This window comes from Lynx rufus, unplaced genomic scaffold (genome assembly GCF_022079265.1).
Source record: "Lynx rufus isolate CCGP_SWC_20201006 ecotype Redwood Valley unplaced genomic scaffold, mLynRuf1.p SCAF_25, whole genome shotgun sequence".
In the NCBI taxonomy this organism is placed as follows: Eukaryota; Metazoa; Chordata; class Mammalia; order Carnivora; family Felidae; genus Lynx; species Lynx rufus.
The window spans coordinates 6,855,001-6,873,631 of record NW_025814840.1 but is presented as its reverse complement, the minus strand read 5'-3'; the positions used below and the strand labels follow the sequence as shown (position 1 = coordinate 6,873,631).

General features: G+C 58.5%; 2 protein-coding genes across 5 annotated transcripts in view; both read left to right on the top strand.

The window, feature by feature from the left end:
• The first annotated feature begins 392 nt into the window (after positions 1-392).
• The window catches only part of LOC124518589 (basic proline-rich protein-like), a 27,643-nt gene continuing 9,404 nt past the window's right edge, over positions 393-18,631 (top strand). The window contains exons 1-4 of the mRNA XM_047088557.1: positions 393-1,215; positions 1,497-1,986; positions 2,372-2,870; positions 3,078-3,145. Of these exons, the coding sequence (XP_046944513.1) occupies positions 393-1,215; positions 1,497-1,986; positions 2,372-2,870; positions 3,078-3,145 (1,880 nt within the window). The remainder of the gene's footprint in view (positions 1,216-1,496; positions 1,987-2,371; positions 2,871-3,077; positions 3,146-18,631) is intronic.
• SGMS1 (sphingomyelin synthase 1) overlaps positions 1,917-18,631 on the top strand; it is a 287,713-nt gene continuing 270,998 nt past the window's right edge. For 3 of the 4 annotated variants that reach the window (XM_047088747.1, XM_047088743.1, XM_047088740.1), the window contains exon 1: positions 1,918-1,986. The gene's annotated coding sequence lies outside the window, so the exon portion shown is untranslated. Of the gene's footprint in view, positions 1,987-18,631 lie in introns of all 4 variants that reach the window. The other variant, XM_047088742.1, reaches the window with a different exon arrangement.

Genomic DNA, 18,631 nt, shown 5'->3' with positions numbered 1-18,631 from the left:
AGCACTTGTGAGAAACCGGCCATCAGCTCTCAGGCATTCCTGGAGTTTGGAAACAGTGACCTCACAAGCAAGCAAGGCCTCGGCCCCGCCTCTTAGGTGCAAACTGACGAAAGTTCTCAGCGGGGCCGCTCTGACTCCCGGAGGGGTGAGCACTCAGTGGGCACTCGGAGCATGTCGAGCTCAATTTCAGTTGCTCCCCTAAAGCCGCCCGTGACGGCGGCACTTTCTCAGCCTCCCAGGGAGGTGCAGGGCGGCGTCGAGGGGGGAGACAGAGCCGGGCGCAGGGTGGGGGGCACCGGGGTGCATGCCCGACCGCTCCCGGGCTGAGGGTCCGCTCTCCTTGCTTCATGTGTACGGGGCCGCCTCCGGCTGGGCTCAAGTGAGGCGGTGACATGCCCCGCAACCCCCGGGAGAGCGGGGCCGCACCCGGGGGCTCGGCTCGGGCGGCCCAGCACCCCGCGCTGCTGACGGATTCTCGGGTGGTGACGCCGCTGCCCACGGGCCCCGGGGACGCCGCGTGCCCGCGGCGGGGCTCGCCACCCGGGCTGTGCGCCCGCACGGACCGGGGCCCCGGCCCCAGCTTCCGCCTCGGGGAGGCAGAGCCCGTGCGCCCCCGCAGCCCGGCCGCGCGCCTTCGGCTCCGCGAGCCCACGGCCGAGCTGCGGGGCCGAGGCCGGGCCCGAGCCCAGGCCGGGAGGGCGTGGCGGGGAGGACGGCGCCCGCTCGCGCCCGCGGTCCGCCGGCCGGAACATGGCTGCCCCCAGCGCCGCGGACAGTCACGTGCCCAGGCGCTGCCGCCGCCGCGCGCCCCCTCCCGCGCTGGCCCAGGGGCCGACCCCGCGGCAGGCGCGGCCCCGGACGCCTGTCCGCCACGGGGGGTGCCGCGAGGGCCGGCCGAGGACGGAGGGCCCCGCGCCGCAGGCCACCTCTCCCCGTCGCCCGCCTCTCACCCGGGCGCGGGGGTCGGGCTCCCGGAGCGGGGGAAACCTTCCTGGGGGCGACCTGCGCCAGGTCGGGCTACTGGGCATGCGCGCTGCTCCCGTCCGAGTGCGGCCGGTGTCCGGGTTTTCCCGACCCCTCGGAGCGGCGGCAGGGGCGGGGTTCGGGGCGGGGCGGCCGGGGTCTCGGTCCCCGCCCGGGGCCTGCGCGCCGCGGGCTTACCTCGCCCCAAAGGGCTTCGCGGGGTGCCCGCGGGCGGCCTTATTGTTCGGGGCGGTGGGGGAGGGAGTGGTGCGAGCCCGCGCAGAGGTGTGACTAGGGGTCGGAACGTAGGAGCCGCCCTTTCTTGTGATCAACCAGGGGTTCGTCTCGGGGTCGGGGGGACAGAATCTCCGGGTGGCTCGCAAACCCGTGCCCCCGAGCCCACCTGCGGAACGGCCGAGTTTGCGTTCCTTGGTCTGACCAGCCCCGGCTCCGCCCCAGGCAGTGTGCCCAGCCCGACCGTAAAACTCGGCTCCGTTCCGGTGTCACCGACAGACATCCCCCCCCTCCCCCAGGGCGCAGGCCGGAGCCCTTCCCCCGATTCCTGGAAAGTAAAGTAAGGGGCCACGCCCGCTGCCCCTCGGGGCGCAGCCTGGCCCGGGTCCCGCACGCGCCCGCACGGAGCCCGCCGACCCCGCCCGCCCGGCCCGCTCCCCCCGCCCCCCGGCCGCCGCGAACACCCGGAGCCGCGGATCGCGGCGCGCGGAGAGCCGGGCCGGCGCGGGCCGCGGACTGGGCATGCTCGGCAGCCCGGAGGCTCGCGGTGGCAAGTCGGAAGCGTTCGCACCAGCGAGGCAGCGGCCCGGCGGCGGCGGCGGCGGCGGCCACGGGCAGGACGGAGCGGGCAGGGCCGGCCGGGAAAGGCTGCGGTTCCCTCGCGCACGGCGAGCCGGCCGGAGAGCGCGATCCCGCTGCGGAGCCCCGACGCTGCCCTGCCCCGGATTTTGGTGCGCGGCGGGGGGCTCGGCGAGCGGAATTCCGGCGGCAGCTGCGACTCCGGTGCAAGTGAGCCGCGGGGCGGGGGTGGGGGTGGGAGCGGCGATCCCGGGGGGGGGGGGCCGATGGGGAGCGGCGTGCGGGCGGCTCCGGGGCGAGGGGGCGTGAGCTCAGCCCGCGCGGACCCGCGCGCGCACCTGGCTGGCACTCCCCCCCGCGCCGCGGCTCCCGGGGGTGGGCGCGGGTCTCGGCCGGGCGGGCTGCCTGCGGGGCTCCGGGACCCGGTGGGGGCGGCGAGGAAGGCGGGGGCGTCAGTGGGCGCCGTTCGGGGGTGCTGCGTGCGGGCTGGAAGGCTGCCTGTGTCGGGTTGGGGCGAGCCGAGGGTGGCGGGCCAGAAGGGCCGGGGGGCGAGGCGCCTCGTCCGGTGACCCGGCGGGGGTCCGGAGACCCACAGGGCCCGACCCCCAAATCACGGCCCCACCCCCACGGCCCCGGGCGGCGGCGTGACAGATGGCACCTCGGGGCCCCGATCGCAGCGTTGGTCAGGCGCCCAGGGTTTCGGGGTCCCTCTCCCCCGCCGCGGCCCCTCGGTGCCCCCCGACTGCATAACAGGTGGGATCCTCTCCCCTGTGGAGCGAGCTGCTGACCCCAGGCCGCAGAACCGCCTGCAGGTTCGGGGGCGGCCCCCGCCGGCTGAGGGGGAACTGGCCAAGGCCTGGAGGAGTCGTCAGCGCAGCCGGGACTGGACAGTCCCTCCAGGACGCGGCTGTCCCCGCGAGCGAGGGGTCCCTGCGACCCCGAGGCGACTGGTCAAGGGCAGGGCGGCGACGGCGTGTGGACCCAGGCGGGGGCTTTCGGCCGCCGGCGGGCCGGGCTGGGCGTCCTGGTGCAGCCAACGGATTCAGGCTGGCGCGTTCTGGTTAACGCCTGTTTCCCTCCCGGGAGCCGCGAGTGTAAGTCGTGGCCGGAGGGAGTGGAAGGGATCCGTGCAGGCGCTGCTCAGATGTTTCTTTTCACCTTCAAGCAGAGCCGACTTCGGCGGCGCACGCCTAGGAAACCTGGAGCGAAGGCTGCTTTGTGAAAGGGAAGTTTATTTTCCGTGCTGGGGGTCGGTCCGCTGTTTTAGCTCCCTTGACATTTCCCTTCCTGGACCTTTCCAGCTGTTTGGACAGGTTACTTTTCTCTCGGATGACGGGGTGTTTCTGGTTGGCTGCCTGGCCGTGGAGCGGTGCGCCTGTCAGGGTGTGCCGTGAACCCCCCCCCCAACTCGTCTCGGTCCCGCGGGGAGGACTCGGTGGGCCGAAAGAGGGGAGAGGCGCTGGGGACGTCGCAGGTCGGTGGGAGTTGCCGGGGAGGCCGCCCCAACAACACCAGGGGGGCTGGCAGCCGCGTGGGCCTGTGCTGGAGGGGACAGGGCTGCGCGTCTCACTGGTTGGGTAGGATGTCCGCGGGAGAAGCCGGGCGGAGGATGGGTCCCTGTCTGGCCAGTGCTCCAAGGGAAGCCCGGGGATGTTTGGTGATTCAGCAGGTGGCAGCCTTCCAGCTCCGAAGCCCTGCCTTGGCCCAGCCAGCGAGCCAGCCGGCAGCGGCAGCAGCTCGTGCCCTCCCGTTGCAGGCTCCAGCTTTGAGGGAACCTCCCCCCCCCCCCCCCCCCCCAGCAGCTCCGCTTGCCTTATCTTGCTTTGGGTCTGGAGGCCCTGATCTTTTGGTTTTCTTCACGGTTTCTCTTCTTCGAGGCCTTGCGGCTCTGTGACCTGCTGGCTAGCAGGAGGCGGCAGCTGGCACCGTGTACAGTTTAAGTAGCTAGTTACTCTGCAGAAAATGATAGCAATATGTAAAGCAGGGAGTCAGTCTTTTCCTTCTATTTCTGCTTCAGGCTAGAAATTTACATTTTTAATAAAATGGTAAGATACATTTCTGTAGCTGTTCAGTGCTCCTAGTAAGCTATTGAAAATATCAGTAAGCGTTTTTTTGAAAAAAAGAAATTAACATAAGGGATGGATTAAGCTGACATTAAAGGGACACAGTTATTAACACAGTATCTTATTCCTTCGAAGATCCCAAGCGTCTTGCACAGTGTCTAACTTGTCGATGCCTGATAAATGCTTATTCAGCTGGAATTAAAAAAAACAACAACCCATAACAGAGGCTTGTCATTAAGTTTTGGCACTTAAAGAACTTTGTTTTCTTTCTATTTTGTTTAAATGTTTATTTGTTTTAGAGACAGAGAGAGAGAGAGAGAGACGGACGGAACGCAAGTGGGGTAGGGGCAGAGAGAGAGGGAGACACAGAATCCCAAGCAGGCTCCAGGCTCCAAACTGTCAAGCACAGAGCCTGATGTGGGGCTCAAACCCACGGTGTGGTGGGGGAGGGTGGGGGTCACTGAGCCACCCAGGTGCCCCGAGAACTTTGTTTTCATAAGTCGGAATTGCCTTTGTTGACCATAGTCACTCAATTTTACCTTGAAAACTCCACGCTTTCCTTTTTTTTCCCTAGTCAAGTCCCTGAATTTTCAAATTGTGGCAGATCCTGTATTCTGCTGGAAAAATGGGCACAGGCTTTGCTCACACATCTCGTGAAGATCTGAAGGACCCCTACATACTGCTGTCATACGTTTCTTACAAAACTGAAATGTATCCGTGGTGTATCCAATATGCTTTATGCATGAAACTTTATTTTATGCGAAGCATTTCAGGAAGACTCTCTAGAATTCCTAAACCTTTACTCACCATTGAAAAGTGCTGCTATGGAAAGGACAAGACTGTGCTGGGGGACTAAAGATTCTGGATTGTTTGCGCAGGGGTGTGATCTCCCTGGGCTTTTGGGGGAGGCGGGCGTGTTGGGCCAGCTCAGGCTTGTGCTGCTTTTTTACTTCCCTCTGCTCCAGTTGTCCATCCGGTTCTCCCCCTGAAGTCACACATTTCTGGCAGGGGCTTGCTTGCTTAAAGCCGCTGCCAGAGAATCTTTTGCATTTTCTCACATGACGTCGGTCAGTGGTGATTTTTATTCTGATTGTTCCCTCCGCATTTCCACCGCTTTGTGTGGCCGAGCTGTTCTGTGGCCCTTGGACAAGAGCTGCGTCCAGTGTGCCCATGAGGGGGGCAGGACAGATCATGGATGGCTTTTTCTCTGCCTTTTCTTGATGGTAGCTACAACCAGTGTCTTTGGAAGAACTGTTCATGGCATGCCTGGTCCTGAAGGTTGTGGCCTTTCTGTGACAGGCTCTTGGTCAGCAGTAGAAAGGGTCATTTATCCAGGATCGTGGCCGCAAAGTTTGTCACTTGCCAAGTTAGTCTGTCACCGTCTGGATGTGGGAGCTGGGAAGTCCAGGGAGGTGCGGGAAGGGACGGGGAAGAAAGGGGGAGACGAGGGTTGTGGGCCCGGACCGAGGCTTGGGCTCTGGTTCCAGTGGAACAGAAGTGCGTGCTCATCGAGCGTGGCTGAGTCGCGGAGGCTTTTTACCTTCACAAAGAAGCTGCTCCCCGCTTCCCCCGCGGAGACACCCGCACACGGAGGGAAGACACAGGTGTGGACACACACCCCCGTTGCCAAAAGCCGACCGCTCAGCCCTGTTGAGCAGCGAATATGCCAAAGAGGGGACTCCAGGGCCCGGTAGCCGGCTGGGTTCTGGGGGCCTATGCGGTAGAAAGATTCCCCCTCCCCCTCCGAGTGGAAACCCCAGGGGGGCTTCCCCTGAGGCCACCATTGTATGGACCTCCTTCCCTGCTTTTCCACCTTCCGGCAAAGTCGGCCTTTCTCTGTTGGCACTGGACCCTCTCCTGGGTGAAGCTGCTTTCTCCTATTTTTCCCCTTCGTGTCTCCTCGCCGCGCCTCCCCGCCACAGGAACGTCCTCTCCCGGGTGTGTCCTTGTCGAAGATGTTATTTTGTGCGTGTGTCTTCAGCTGACAGGAGCGGGGCCGTGCCGTGTAGATTTCATCCGGTGTCTTTTTCATTCAACATGAGCCTTTTTATTAGGGTGATGTTCAGACATTTACAAAAGCCGGAAGAATTTCATTCGGCGCTTTGTCGGTGAGATCTGCGTTCGTGTTTGGCTTGGCTGGTGCTTTGCTGTCATTCGCATGCCCTGCCCGCAAGCATTCGCTCGTTTTTTTACTCTTTGCCCTGGCGGGGTACACGCAGCCCACTCTCCTCCACTCGAGCAAAGCTGTGATGAACATCCTGTATGCTCTCTTTAGAAGATGCAGGTGACAGCCTCTGGAGGGTGGTGGCTCTCAAAGTCCACACCCATTGGCCGCTGCTAGAAATGCAGATTCTCAGGCCCCGACCTAGGCCGGAATCGGAAACCCCTGGGGGCAGACACCATCCACTGGGGCTTCGACCTGCAGGTCTGGAGATTGTGATACTAGGGAAAGTCCGAGACCCTCTGCCGCGAGGGCGGGTGCGTGCGGGAGGGGAACGACCGCGTGAAAGGAACGGCACACCTGTTTTTACTACGAGCTGCCCAGTTGCTCTCCAGGGGCTGAGCTGGTGACCCCCTCCCCCCATCCGCCATGTGGGTGCCAGACGGTTCCTGATCCCCCACTTCCTTGACAGGGTTCCTTTTAGCCTTCTTTCTAATGTTACCAGTATTGGGGGGGGCCACGGGGTGGGATCTCGTCGTTTCACCGGGTGTTTGTGTAATTTCTTCGTGAATTTGAGCGTCTTTTAACATATCTGTTAGGCTATTAGTGTTTGTTTAACCAGCTGTGGTCGGTTTCTCTGGTGTTGATTTGCAGCTGCTTCTTGCCTAGTCTCGACTTGCTGCCTGCCTGTCCACTTTGTCAGGGGTCACTTTCAGAAGTTTTTGTTTTGATGTAGCCCATTCCTTTTTGCCCTCCGGGGGTCCTTACCCCAGGGTCGCAGAGATATCCTGTATTTTCTTCTATCAGCTTCCTAGTTTTATGTGTCACAGTCAGGCCTTTCATTTGTTTGAGGTCTATCTTAACATATGGCATAAAAACGGAATCCAGTAGTATTTTTTTGCCGTTCCCATTTTGTGAGCCAGTGTTTCCCACGTTATTAAATACTGTATTTTTTCCCTTAACATTTTAACGGGAGAACGTGGAGCCACCTGTGTCATACTTGGGGTTCCCGCATGCGCACACAAGCCTATTTTTAAAACTTTATTGAATGAAAATTTACACATGGCAAACTACACCCAAAGTGCGCGATTCGATGAGCTTTGGCGGATGTGCATACTTGGGAAACTCCCGCAGTCCAGAGCATTTCCATCACTCCCAGCTTCCTGTGGGTCCCTTGCAGTCCAGCCCCCACCGTGACCCCAGACGCAGGCAACCACTGATCTTCCTGCCACTGTGGCTTAGTGGTTGTATCTTCTAGAACTTCATATAGGTGGAACCCTAGAGTGGTACTTTTTTGTGGATGGCCCCCTTCAACTCAGCACACTGATTTTTAAAAATCTTTTTTTAGGGGCGCCTGGGTGGCGCAGTCGGTTAAGCGTCCGACTTCAGCCAGGTCACGATCTCGCGGTCCGTGAGTTCGAGCCCCGCGTCGGGCTCTGGGCTGATGGCTCGGAGCCTGGAGCCTGTTTCCGATTCTGTGTCTCCCTCTCTCTCTGCCCCTCCCCTGTTCATGCTCTGTCTCTCTCTGTCCCAAAAATAAATAAACGTTGAAAAAAAAAATCTTTTTTTAGGGTGCGGCAACATAAATGTACCCTAAAATGTACCATTTTAAACCATTTAACCATTTTACCGTTAGGGGGCATTTCGCACATTCCTGGTGTTGTGCACCTGTCACTGCTGTCCACCTTCAGACCTTTTGGTCACCCCACGCTGAAACTCTGTTCCCATCAAACTCAGCATAAGGGTTTTGAGATTCTTCACAGAGGTCTGTTTTGGGGTGTTCTAGTCTATACCGGTCACGCGTCTGTTTCTTTGCCAGGGTTTTAGAGTTTTGCAGTGTCACACATGGCAGGGTGAGCCTCTCCTTGGCTCTTGTATCTTGGGCCTTGCTTATCTGTGGACCTCTGTTCTTCCATATAGGCTCTGGAATGTTCCTCAAGTTCTTGACCAAGTCCTGGCAATGGGACTCGCCTCTCATGGCGAGAAGTGGCACATTTTGTATCTTAATACTGTAATTCTATCCATGAACATGGTTATCTCCTCTTTTATAAACGACTTCTTAATAGAATTTAAAATTTCTCTGTCATGGTGATTTTTTCCCCCCAAAGGTAATCTGTTGCCTGGAGGGCGGTCCCTTAGTCTCAACGTTTCAGGGGGGCAGAGTCCGGGCTTTTGGGATGGATCTTGTTTCAGTCTCCGTTCTCCATTCAGCAGCCTTGAGTGACGTGAGTGGGTCAGTCACCTCAGTCTTCTTGAGGAAGGAAGAGTCCCTGGGGATCTGTCCTCGACCTAGACCCCTGACAGCCTTCCCATGGGGCTTCAGAGGCGTGCAAGGGAATAATGTGGGAGATGCCGGCTTGCAGATTTTGAAACAGAGTTGCTGTTCAGTGAATGTTGTGTGAGATGTGCCCTGAAGCTGGCTTTAAATAGGTACACTGAGTACTTTCGTCCTGCTTCTTAGGGACTAGTAACCAAGAAGTGTCAGGAAAGCAAAGTGAATCAGCGACCAGTGAACGGGGCAACACCACACTCCTGGTCTACACACGCAGAGCCCAGATTCCACCTGGTTTTGTGGGTTTCACAGAAACTGTGGTTACTTCCAGAGACTTTGGCTGTCCCGTGGGGGAGAAAGGATGAGAGAACTCTGGGTCACAGATGGTAGAGAATCAGGGGTGAGGCGGTGTGTGGGGCGTTGGGGGAAGAGAGAAGGGCTTGTGCCGTGAGTTTTGACTTGGCTAGAATCGGATCAGAGGGGAGGGAAGGACGGGGACCCCAAGCGTGCTTCGCCAGCGTTTCTGTCCAGGGCTTAGAGGGCCTGGCATCGAGCCCCACGGTGGTGGGTTTTGTGCCTACGTTTACGTGTCTCAGAGTCACTGCTTTGGGGAACGTGGTACCCAGTGGCCAGTGGACGCTTAGCTAACTAGCAGCTTTCTGTCCGCGAGCGGAGCTCCGGTGTGGGTGCAGATCATGGCTTTACCGTCTGTGGCCTGGTGTGATATCAGCAGACCCCTCACAGCGTCCTGACGGCGTAGATCATCACTTGTCGGGCGCCTGGTGCCCGGCCCAAGTTGATCACAAGGTAGATGTTAGCTTCTCTTAACGACTCCTTTTGTTACTATCTGTTGCGTTCGTCCCGTATCTCCCCTGAGGTCTGTCTGCCCTCGTGCCCGGAGTTGGGTGGCTTCCGTCCAGAAGGACTGTCGGAGGCACGGTTTTGTAGCCTGGACTTCCTCTGTTGACTGCCAGGCTTGCGGTGGGCGCGGCTTGTAGACACCTCTACACTGGAGCCCGGTGCTGCCCGTGTGGGTCCCACGTGACCTGCATCAGGGCTCTGGAACCGAGCGGATGGCAGTCAGGGGGCCGTTAGACCTTTTGGCGAAGGTGTGTTCATCCTGGGGACTCACCTCTGTTGAGGCCTAACCGCGTGGCCAGGGACCATCGAAGCCCTTGACCTCGTGACCGTCGAAGCCCTTGACTCCATCTCCTAGGAGATGGACATTATTATCCCTTTTTAAAGAGGAGGGCAGTGGGGCACAAGTAATTTGCCCATCAGGGGGGAGGAATGCCGTTTAAAGAGCTTCACGTCTGGGGCCGTTGCCAGCTGGTAAAAATGGCCAGAGTGGCCATGGTGGGTAGCTGTGATGATCACGTGAGAGTTGAAACACACAGGGTAGCCCAGCAGAGCAGTCCCATGACCTCGGAGGTTTATCAGCCTACACAGAAGATTCCCAGATTTCGGCATGTGTTAGAATCACCTGGAGGCTTCCTGGAAACAGCCCGGTACCTTCTGTGCCTGACGTGTTCCCGAGTGACGCTGATGCCGTTGGCCTGGGGACCACTCTTGGACAACCCCTGCTGTCAGCGAGGGGCCGGCTGTCCTGCACCCCCGTTACAGGCAGGTGGGGAGATCGCAGATTCCGACATTTTAAATGCTTTCCACGTCGTGCAGCAGAGACTGAACTCACATGGTCCTGTGTATCTAGGCCAGCAGAGGGGTGTCTGAGCCCGTGCAGAGTAGACGTTGGCTTTCTGTCCTAGTGCGTGTTTCTGACGTGGCCAAAATGGGTGATGACCCAGGGTGGAGAGAAAACCCCGGGAGGGCAAGTCAAGACTCGGGAGAAGCGTGAAGCGCCGTGTTGCGTGTCCCGTGTTCGGGAGATGCCCTGACGTGCTGTTACTGTGTTGTCTCCCCCCCTCCTTCTCTCCCTGCCATGGGCACGCGAAGGCTTTGTGTCTATCATTTGTCCCTTGGGGAAAATTTAGGCACAGACAAATTAAAAGTGTATGAAGATACATATCCTGATGGTGGAGAGACAGAAGATAATCTTATTGGACCGGACTGATTGTGTATCTGCATCCAGCTGTGTGAGGTCAGGGAGCCACCCTGTGTCCGTGCTCCGTGTGGCACCCACATGTCCACAAGGGGGGGGGCGGCTGCTGTTTTTACAGCAGAAGTTTTCTGTTCGCAAGCGAGGCTGCATTTCCCCTGTCGGAACAACGTTGCACATACAACCGTGGAATGAGAAATTGTTAGGTTTGAAAGATTTTATTAGGAAATTGGGGCTCTGATTGTAACTCGGAGAACACATAAGTAAATCGTATTTGGGAAGACGACTTTGCCCGAGCTAGTGGTCCCGGGCTCTGCTGGGGGCCGGAACCTCCTTGAGCCTGGAGACCCACAGAGGAGCCAGCTGTGGTCTGGGGTCCCTGAGGGCTCAGTGCGGGGACAGACACGCTGACGGATCAGTGCCATCGCAGGAGGTGCCCCCAGGAGGCGGTGGGGGGAGGGGCCCCTGCTCTGGGCTCCCTGTGCTCCGCACAGGGGGAAGGTAACCCAGACTCTAGGGTAGTGCACACGGCACCAGACGTGGTGGGGTTGGGTTTTCTTTTTTTCTCTTGTTTCTGGGGCTTCTGTGTTCCGTGCGGGACCTCCGGCAGCAGGGAGGGGTGTGGGAGGAAGGGTGCTGCGTGGTCAGCCGGCCAAGGGGAATCAGGAACCGAGTGGCACTTGGCAAGCACGTAGCAAGTCATAGTGACACTTGACAGCTTGTCTTTAGAAAACGTGGCCGCATTTTATGGGGCACCTGGGGGGCTCAGTCGCTTGAATGTCTGACTCTTGGTTTCAGCTCAGGTCGTGATCTTACGGTTCATTGGTTTGAGCCCCACATTGGACTCTGCGCTGGCAGCTTGGAGCCTGCCCTCTTCTCTCTCCCTCCCTCTCTCTCTTTGCCCCTCCCCCTTTAAATAAATAAACTTAAAAAAAAATAAAAATGTGGCTGAGTTTTAGCTATCTGCTGGGATGTAAAACCCGGAGAAGATTAACGGTTTCTATCCAAGGCACATCAGCGTTTTAGAGTGTCTTTATTAGAAATGAGGGTTTATTTTATAAGCCCACAGTTTTTGGCAGAGTTCTAAATTCCACTTTCAGTGTGTTTTCTTTGGTTTGCGTTTCTCATTTCCGTCGCCCTCGCCTTCTCCCCTTTCCCCTCCCCACTTCCCCAGTTCCCTTGCAGGGGGACCTGCAGGCCAGACCTCGACCTGCCAGCCCGGGCTTCCTGGCCTGAACGGAGAGCTTGGGCTGGCCGAGCCTGGTCATCTGGTCCCAGGTTGCACGACCCCGGAAACACTGGCTCGAGAACCGCACCCCAGCCAACGTTTGTTATCCTGTTAAGAGAAGAGAACCATACTTGAGTGCCGCCTTCCCCGCTCCCGTGTAGTTGTGTGTCTGAACCACTATACGGAGACAGCACTAAGGGCCGGACTCCGTGGCTGTGCCCCGTGCTGCCCTGGCCCCCAGTGTCTCTGAAAGGTACTGGCGTACTGTGTGCAGCCCCGAAGGGCAGGGCCGCGGTCCTGAGTCCCAGAGGGGGGCGGGCGGAGACTGTCCTGCCAGGCCAGGTGGCCGGAGTTCCCCAGAGCCGCAGGCTCAGTGAGGTCCCCGGGGGGAGGAGTACCGTCCTGTGGGTAGGGTGGGGAGCAGAGCGTCCTGAGTCCTGAGTCGTGGGGGTGGCAGCGGAGGCCAGAGAGGTGGTGGGGCGGGGGGGAGGGGAGGGGCAGAGCTGACAGTTTGGGCGGCAGCCTGAATTGGGGTGGGGTGCGCTTGGGGCCCCGGAGAAGTGGAGCCGGCCCCTCCTGAGGGCCACAGAGGGCATGGCAGGCCACCGTGCAGGAGGAGAAGCCTTGGGACCAAAAGGGCATCACGAGAAGCCTGCTGTGGGACAGTCCGTGGCCTCCAGCTGGAGCAGAGCCGCTGCCCTGGTCACCCGAGACACAGCCAGTGGGGATGGGGTGACTGGCCGCCTGGACACATCTGTGGGGCCATCGGATGTTCCTGAGCCACCGTGTGCTGGTGCCCGACCAAGGGGCCTTGCGGTGACGAGAACTGGGAAAGACAAGGACCCGGAGCCTGGATTCTGAGAGCGTTTGGGGAGTGACAGGGTGGTGGACTGGGGTGGAAGGCCTGTCGGGGCACAGTCTCTCGTGTGAGATGGGAGTCGCGGCTCCTGCGTCACGGTGCGGTCACGTGAGCACTCTGGGTGCGTGCCTGTGGCGGTCCGTTGTCCTGGGACAGGGCAGCAGAAGCTGACCCGGACGGTGTTCTCTGACAGAGGGGGTGCGCCTTCCTTCTGCCCACTGGGTGCTGTCGCCCTGACACGGTCATCTGTGCCCAGCCTGGTGGCCATGGACCATTGATTTTTCACCACGTGGACCGTTGTCCTTTGGCTCGTGTTTCTTCCGGATCTGATCCCAGAGCCTGACCGGTCCCCGCCGGCCGTTAGCTGAGCCTGCTTACCCTAAGTTCCCAAGTGCACAGAATGTTGTGTGTTTGTCATCATCTTTTTTTTTTTTTAAGTTTATTTATTTTGAGAGAGACAGTAAGAGTGGGGGAGGGGCAGAGAGAGGGAGAGAGATTCCCAAGCAGGCTTCACACAGTCAGCTCAGAGACCCACCCGGGGCTTGAACTCATGAGCTCATGAGATCATGACCAGGCCCGAGGTCGGGAGTCGGGCGCTCAACCGACCGAGCCCCCAGGTGCCCCGTGGAGATCTTCACAGGTGGCCTCGGGGTGTGGCTGAAGCCCTCCCAATCCTGGATAGCAGCCTAGCATCCTGGACAAGGCTAAGGACGGGTGCGAACACACCGGTCTCTGCCCACGCGGAGCTTTCCAGGTAGTGCGTTACGCGCAGTGATGGAGTCGGTGACCGTGGAGTGGGCTCTGTGCTCAGGCCCAGCCTGCCCAGCGCTTCTTCGCGGCCCTGCCAGCCGTACGCAGGCTGGGAATTTCACATTTGTTTCATGGCCGCTGTTTGTGTAGCGACACCTGAATCCCTTTGAAAGGCCTATAGAGTTACCAGCCGTTGTGCGGGCCGCGTTCCAAGTTTCCACGGGGCCCTGGACATGGTTTGCTTTCCTCTCCACTGATTTTAGAAGCGGGGGCAGGGTGGTGGGGACTCACGGGGGCTTCTCGAGCCCCGTTTTGACCATTTGGTGAAGGCCCTGGGAGTGGCCCCAGGCTCTTACTGGGGTCCATGCAAGGGTTTCGTGAAGCCGCCGAAATCGTACTTAGCATTTTGGGTGTGTGCATTTTTCTGGGGAGAGGGCTAAAGCTTTCATTAAATCCACCAGGAAGATCTCTGAAAGGTCCACTGTTTGTTTTTTTTTTTAATGTTTGTTTATTTTAGAGACTAACAGAGCACAAGCGGGAGAGGGGCAGAGAGAGCTGGAGACAGAATCTGAAGCAGGAGGCAGGCTCTGAGTCGTCAGCACAGAGCCCGATGTCAGGAACCCGTGAACCATTAGATCATGACCTGAGCCAAGGCGATACTTAAACAACTGAGCCACCCAGGTGCCCCTGAAAGGTCCACTTTTAAGAAAGTGGATAAAAAGGTACAGTTGTATGATTGAGCATCTTTATCACTGCCCTTCCCCTCGTTAGAGGGGCTGGTGAGAAGGGTCCAGCTAAGGTGGGGGCGGACACATGCCGGGAGCCTCTTTGTGGTCATAGGGGACGTGTCGTTTCTGTGTCTTAGGGGTGGGACCCGGGGCAGTTATTCCCCTGAGGAAATGAGAGAAGCAAAGTGACAGCTGGTGTCAGGGAGGACCGGCCACCTTAGAGGGAGAAGGGGGCTCACCCTCTGTGGAGCCACAGGAGAGCGGGAACAGAGCCTGGAACAGGCACTGGTGCGTCTGAGGAGCACCAAAAATGGGTCTGTGGATGTCAGAGGCCTCTGTTTTAGGGGAGTCCTCCGAGAAGTCCTGGTCGTTCACCCGAGCTGGTGACAGTTGCCCTTCGAGATAAGGGCATGCAGGGTGGCTTCTAAGTGGGACGGCACGGATGCCTCCCTGCTGTTTGATCCGGCAGTCCTCCTTCCAGGAGCGTATTCTGAGAAATACTCGAGACCCCCGTTCGTCGACTGTAGGGAAAAGTTGGAAGCCGAATAGCCGACGATGGCGGGGGTTCGGCAGAACGGACGGTGTGCGCCTGCGCAGTGCAGCGCGCGCCGCCCTTGGCTGCCATACCCAAAGGTGTGCGCCTCTTCCGGGGAAAACCCGCCGCGCGCAGGTGCCGCCTGGTGGCCGCTCGGGGCCGGTGACCCGGCCCTGAGCCCGCGGACGCCGCTCCTGCCCTCAGCAGGCCTCTTGTCTGCCCCGCGGTAGGTTAGCTTTCCTGACTTTCTGGGAAAGACGCTTCTTCGTGCTCGTAGGGGGACGATGGACGGAACGGCCTCCTAGCAGGTCTCTGTGCGGTCGGTCCTCTGTCTACCCGTTGTTAGCTGCAGCCGGCGCCCGGGACTGCCGGCTTTCTGGAAGGTCGGAAGTCAGTCACGGAGGCGTCTTCCTGATGATGGCCCGCTGTTAGCCCGTCCCCCCACCCAGGCTCCGCCGTGCTGTCTGTGGACCTCGCTCGCCAGCTCGCCTGGCGTCCCCTCTTGTTCACTGTCCCGTCTTGGGCCCCTGACGCACCGTCGTCCCGTGTTTGCAGCCTCGTGGAGCTGCGCTCCGTTCTTTTTTTTTTTTTTTTAATTTTTTTTCAACGTTTATTTATTTTTTTTGGGACAGAGAGAGACAGAGCATGAACGGGGGAGGGGCAGAGAGAGAGGGAGACACAGAATCGGAAACAGGCTCCAGGCTCTGAGCCATCAGCCCAGAGCCCGACGCGGGGCTCGAACTCCCGGACCGCGAGATCGTGACCTGGCTGAAGTCGGACGCTTAACCGACTGCGCCACCCAGGCGCCCCTGCGCTCCGTTCTTAAAATTCCTCTGTTTTAAGCCCTTTGTGGGAGGCTGGCGGAGTCTGGGTGTCCTGCCTCCCCGTGGCATCTTTCCCGACAGGCAACAGCCACGGCCGCTGCTGTCACCCAGGGATGGCTGTTCCACGCTGACCTGCGGTAAGATCTAGTGTGCACTTCCCGTCGCCGACCACACTGGGCTGCAGTGGTCAGTCCCTTCAGGTGAGGCCGCTCGCCGTGGTCTTTGGGAGTGTGGCTGGCTGTCACGGGGCCCAGGCAAAGCGGAGGGGTGTCGGCCGGGTCTGGCAGCTGCTAGGAGGTACCGCGTTCTTTGCCGGCCTCGGTGAGCGAGGCCTCCGTGAGCGAGGCTGAGTGAGGCTCTCAGGTCCACAGACGGGGAGGTGTGGGCTCTGCCCTCGGGAGCACTCCAGGGAGGACGGCCGAATGGGGCGCTGGGCGCAGGGACCCCAGGGGTTTGGCTGGCCCGTTCTGGAAGAAGGTCACTAGGCGGGCAGGTGTGCGAGGGCATGGAGGCAGGATGGGCCACGGCCACCAGGGCCACTGAATGGCCTCCCCCCCAGAGTCTGGCTACTGCAGGCTTTTCTTCATTGGCCTTAAAAAATGTTTTTTAAGTGTGTATTTACTTTTGAGAGAGAGAGAGAGACAGTGAGAGCCAGCACAGGAATGGGGGAGGGGCAGAGAGAGAGGGAGACACAGAATCCGAAGCAGCCTCCAGAACTGAGCTGTCAGCACAGAGCCTGACGCGGGGCTCGAACCCACGAACCGCGACATCATGACCTGAGCCGAAGTCAGCTGCTTAACCGACTGAGCCCCCCAGGGGCCCCCATTTGCCTTTTAACCCAGGTTTGGTTTTCCTTTACAAAACCTTTTTCCTTCCTTCTCCTTCTCCTCCTCTTCCTCCTCCCACCCCCCCGCTCCCCCACTGACCTTTCGTCATTTAGAAAATACGTAAACAACATCATTATTCATAATCTGTCACCCGTCGATAGCCACTGTTGTCATTTGGGCGTCCATCCCTTCCGTCAGCTTTATAGAAATACTGGGTGTGCGCCGAACGAACCTTTCGGCCGAGTGCCAGCAGACGGGGTGTTAAAAGGACCTGTTTTGCCAAAATGAAATCTCAAGTGTTCTGGAATTGGCTTCTGGCACTCAAGTAGAGATCTGAAATTTTATGGAAATCGTTACAGTGTTAAGATTGTAACAGCACCGTGGCACAGGAAAGTTAATTTCTTAGCACGTGGTGTGTGTTCAGGGTTGTGAACGTTCGTGGTGCAGGGTAGGTAACGACTCAACGGGGCGGAGGGGCCGCGGGGCTGTATTTGTGTTTCAGTCATTCTTACTGCTTGGGCCTGTCGTCAGCGTCACACACGAGGGGGGGAAGCTCGTGTCCGGCTTGCTAAACTTTTGTCACGTCACGGCCTCCTCTTCCATCCCTGGACCTGACGCTTTCCGTGGTGACGATGTCACGGTTTGTTGGGGCGGCCCCTCCCCCCAGCTCTCTGCAGTGCTTGACAAAGAGTGGATCTGGACGGTCTCAGGGCACAAGTGACATCGCCGCCTTCGTGCAGACTTTTTCCTGGAACCGTACGCGGCTGCTGCCTTCACACGGCCAGTGGGGAGAAAACCGCGTCCTTAAGCCTTGGCTCCGGAAGCGTGGCGTGGAGAGCTGTGATTGGCTTTCGAGATACCCAAGCTGTTTTGCAAATCTCCCGTCTGCATCTCGACTTCCACTGCCCGCCCGCCGGTGTCAGCGTCTTCCCTGGAGACGAATGACAGAAGAGTCTGTGCACAGGTGGCATGTGAGACACACCTGCTCGCTCAAGACACCTCGCTTTCGAGCTACGGATGCCATGAAGTCAGTGAGCTTGGCCTTTGATATCGTCAGTAAGCGTGCTGCGTCGACTCCGCTCCCTGCAGGACACCGTGTCAGGATTTTACTCACGCAGCCTCTGGCATCAGGTCATCACCAGCCATCCCGTCCTGCCTTTGAGCATCTCGGTACATCTCTGGAACGTGCTAGGTACATAAGTACTTACGTGAGTCGTAAGTACGCGTCAAGTAGTTTCGGTTTGGGTGGGAGAGATTTTTTATTCTAAGACTCCCTGGGAACGGGCGCCTGGGTGGCTCAGTCGGTTGGTTAAACATCAGCCTTGGGGCGCCTGGGTGGCGCAGTCGGTTAAGCGTCCGACTTCAGCCAGGTCACGATCTCGCGGTCCGTGAGTTTGAGCCCCGCGTCGGGCTCTGGGCTGATGGCTCAGAGCCTGGAGCCTGCTTCCGATTCTGTGTCTCCCTCTCTCTCTGCCCCTCCCCCGTTCATGCTCTGTCTCTCTCTGTCCCAAAAATAAATAAACGTTGAAAAAAAAAAAAAATTAAAAAAAAAACAAAACATCAGCCTTTCGATTTTGGCTCAGGTCATGATATTATGGCTCATGGGTTCGAGCCCCACATCGGGCTCTGCACAGAGAGTGCAGAGCCTGCTGGGAATTCTCCCTCCCTCTTTCTCTGCCCCTCCCCCTTGCTCACGCTCCCTCCCTCTCTCTCTGTCTCTCAAAATAGATGGACGTAGAAAAAAAGATTCACTGGGAATGCTCACCAGCATTTGGAAGGAATCTTCCGATGTTACCAGTAAATACTGGAATGGTGTGCCTGGTTCACCTTCCTGATGTTGCCATGCGGAGTGGTGAGCTCAGTGGTCATACACCAGCTCGGGGATCCCGGGAACACCACACTGGAAGACGCATTCTGCCCTTTGGCCTTCCAGACAGAAACCAAAGATCGGGTTTTGGCCAAGTGTGGAAACTGAAGACAGCTTTGGTGGATCCTTAAATATACAGAGCGATATATATTTTATCTGTATAGGCTTCAAGCATAACGTTTCTAAGATGTGACTGAGAACGTTCCAAATCTAGAATTGCTTTGAAAGAGCACAAACATCTTTTATTTATCTTGTTTTAATTATCGTAAAACGTACATGACATAACATTTACCACCTTAGCCATTTTTAAGTGCACAGTTCAGCGGCATGAAGTATGTTCACTTTTGTACGCAGCCGTCGGCCTCGCCACCGTCCGCCCCCAGGACATCTTTGTCTCTGCGACTTGAGACGCTGCACGCAGCAGACACTGGCTCTCCATTCCTCCCCCGCTCCGGCCCCCGGCCACCACTCTTGACTTTCTCCGTCTGCGATTTTGGCCACGCTCGGGACCTCGTACACGTGGAACCTGTGGTCCCCTTTCACTTGGCGTGATGGCTTTAAGGGTCAGCTGTGTCGTAGCAGACGTCAGCATTCCTTTCCTTGGGAAGGCTGACGCGTACTCCATATGTGCACATACCAAACTCATTCATCTCGTCGCGGCCCCTTGGGTTGCGTCTGTGTTTTG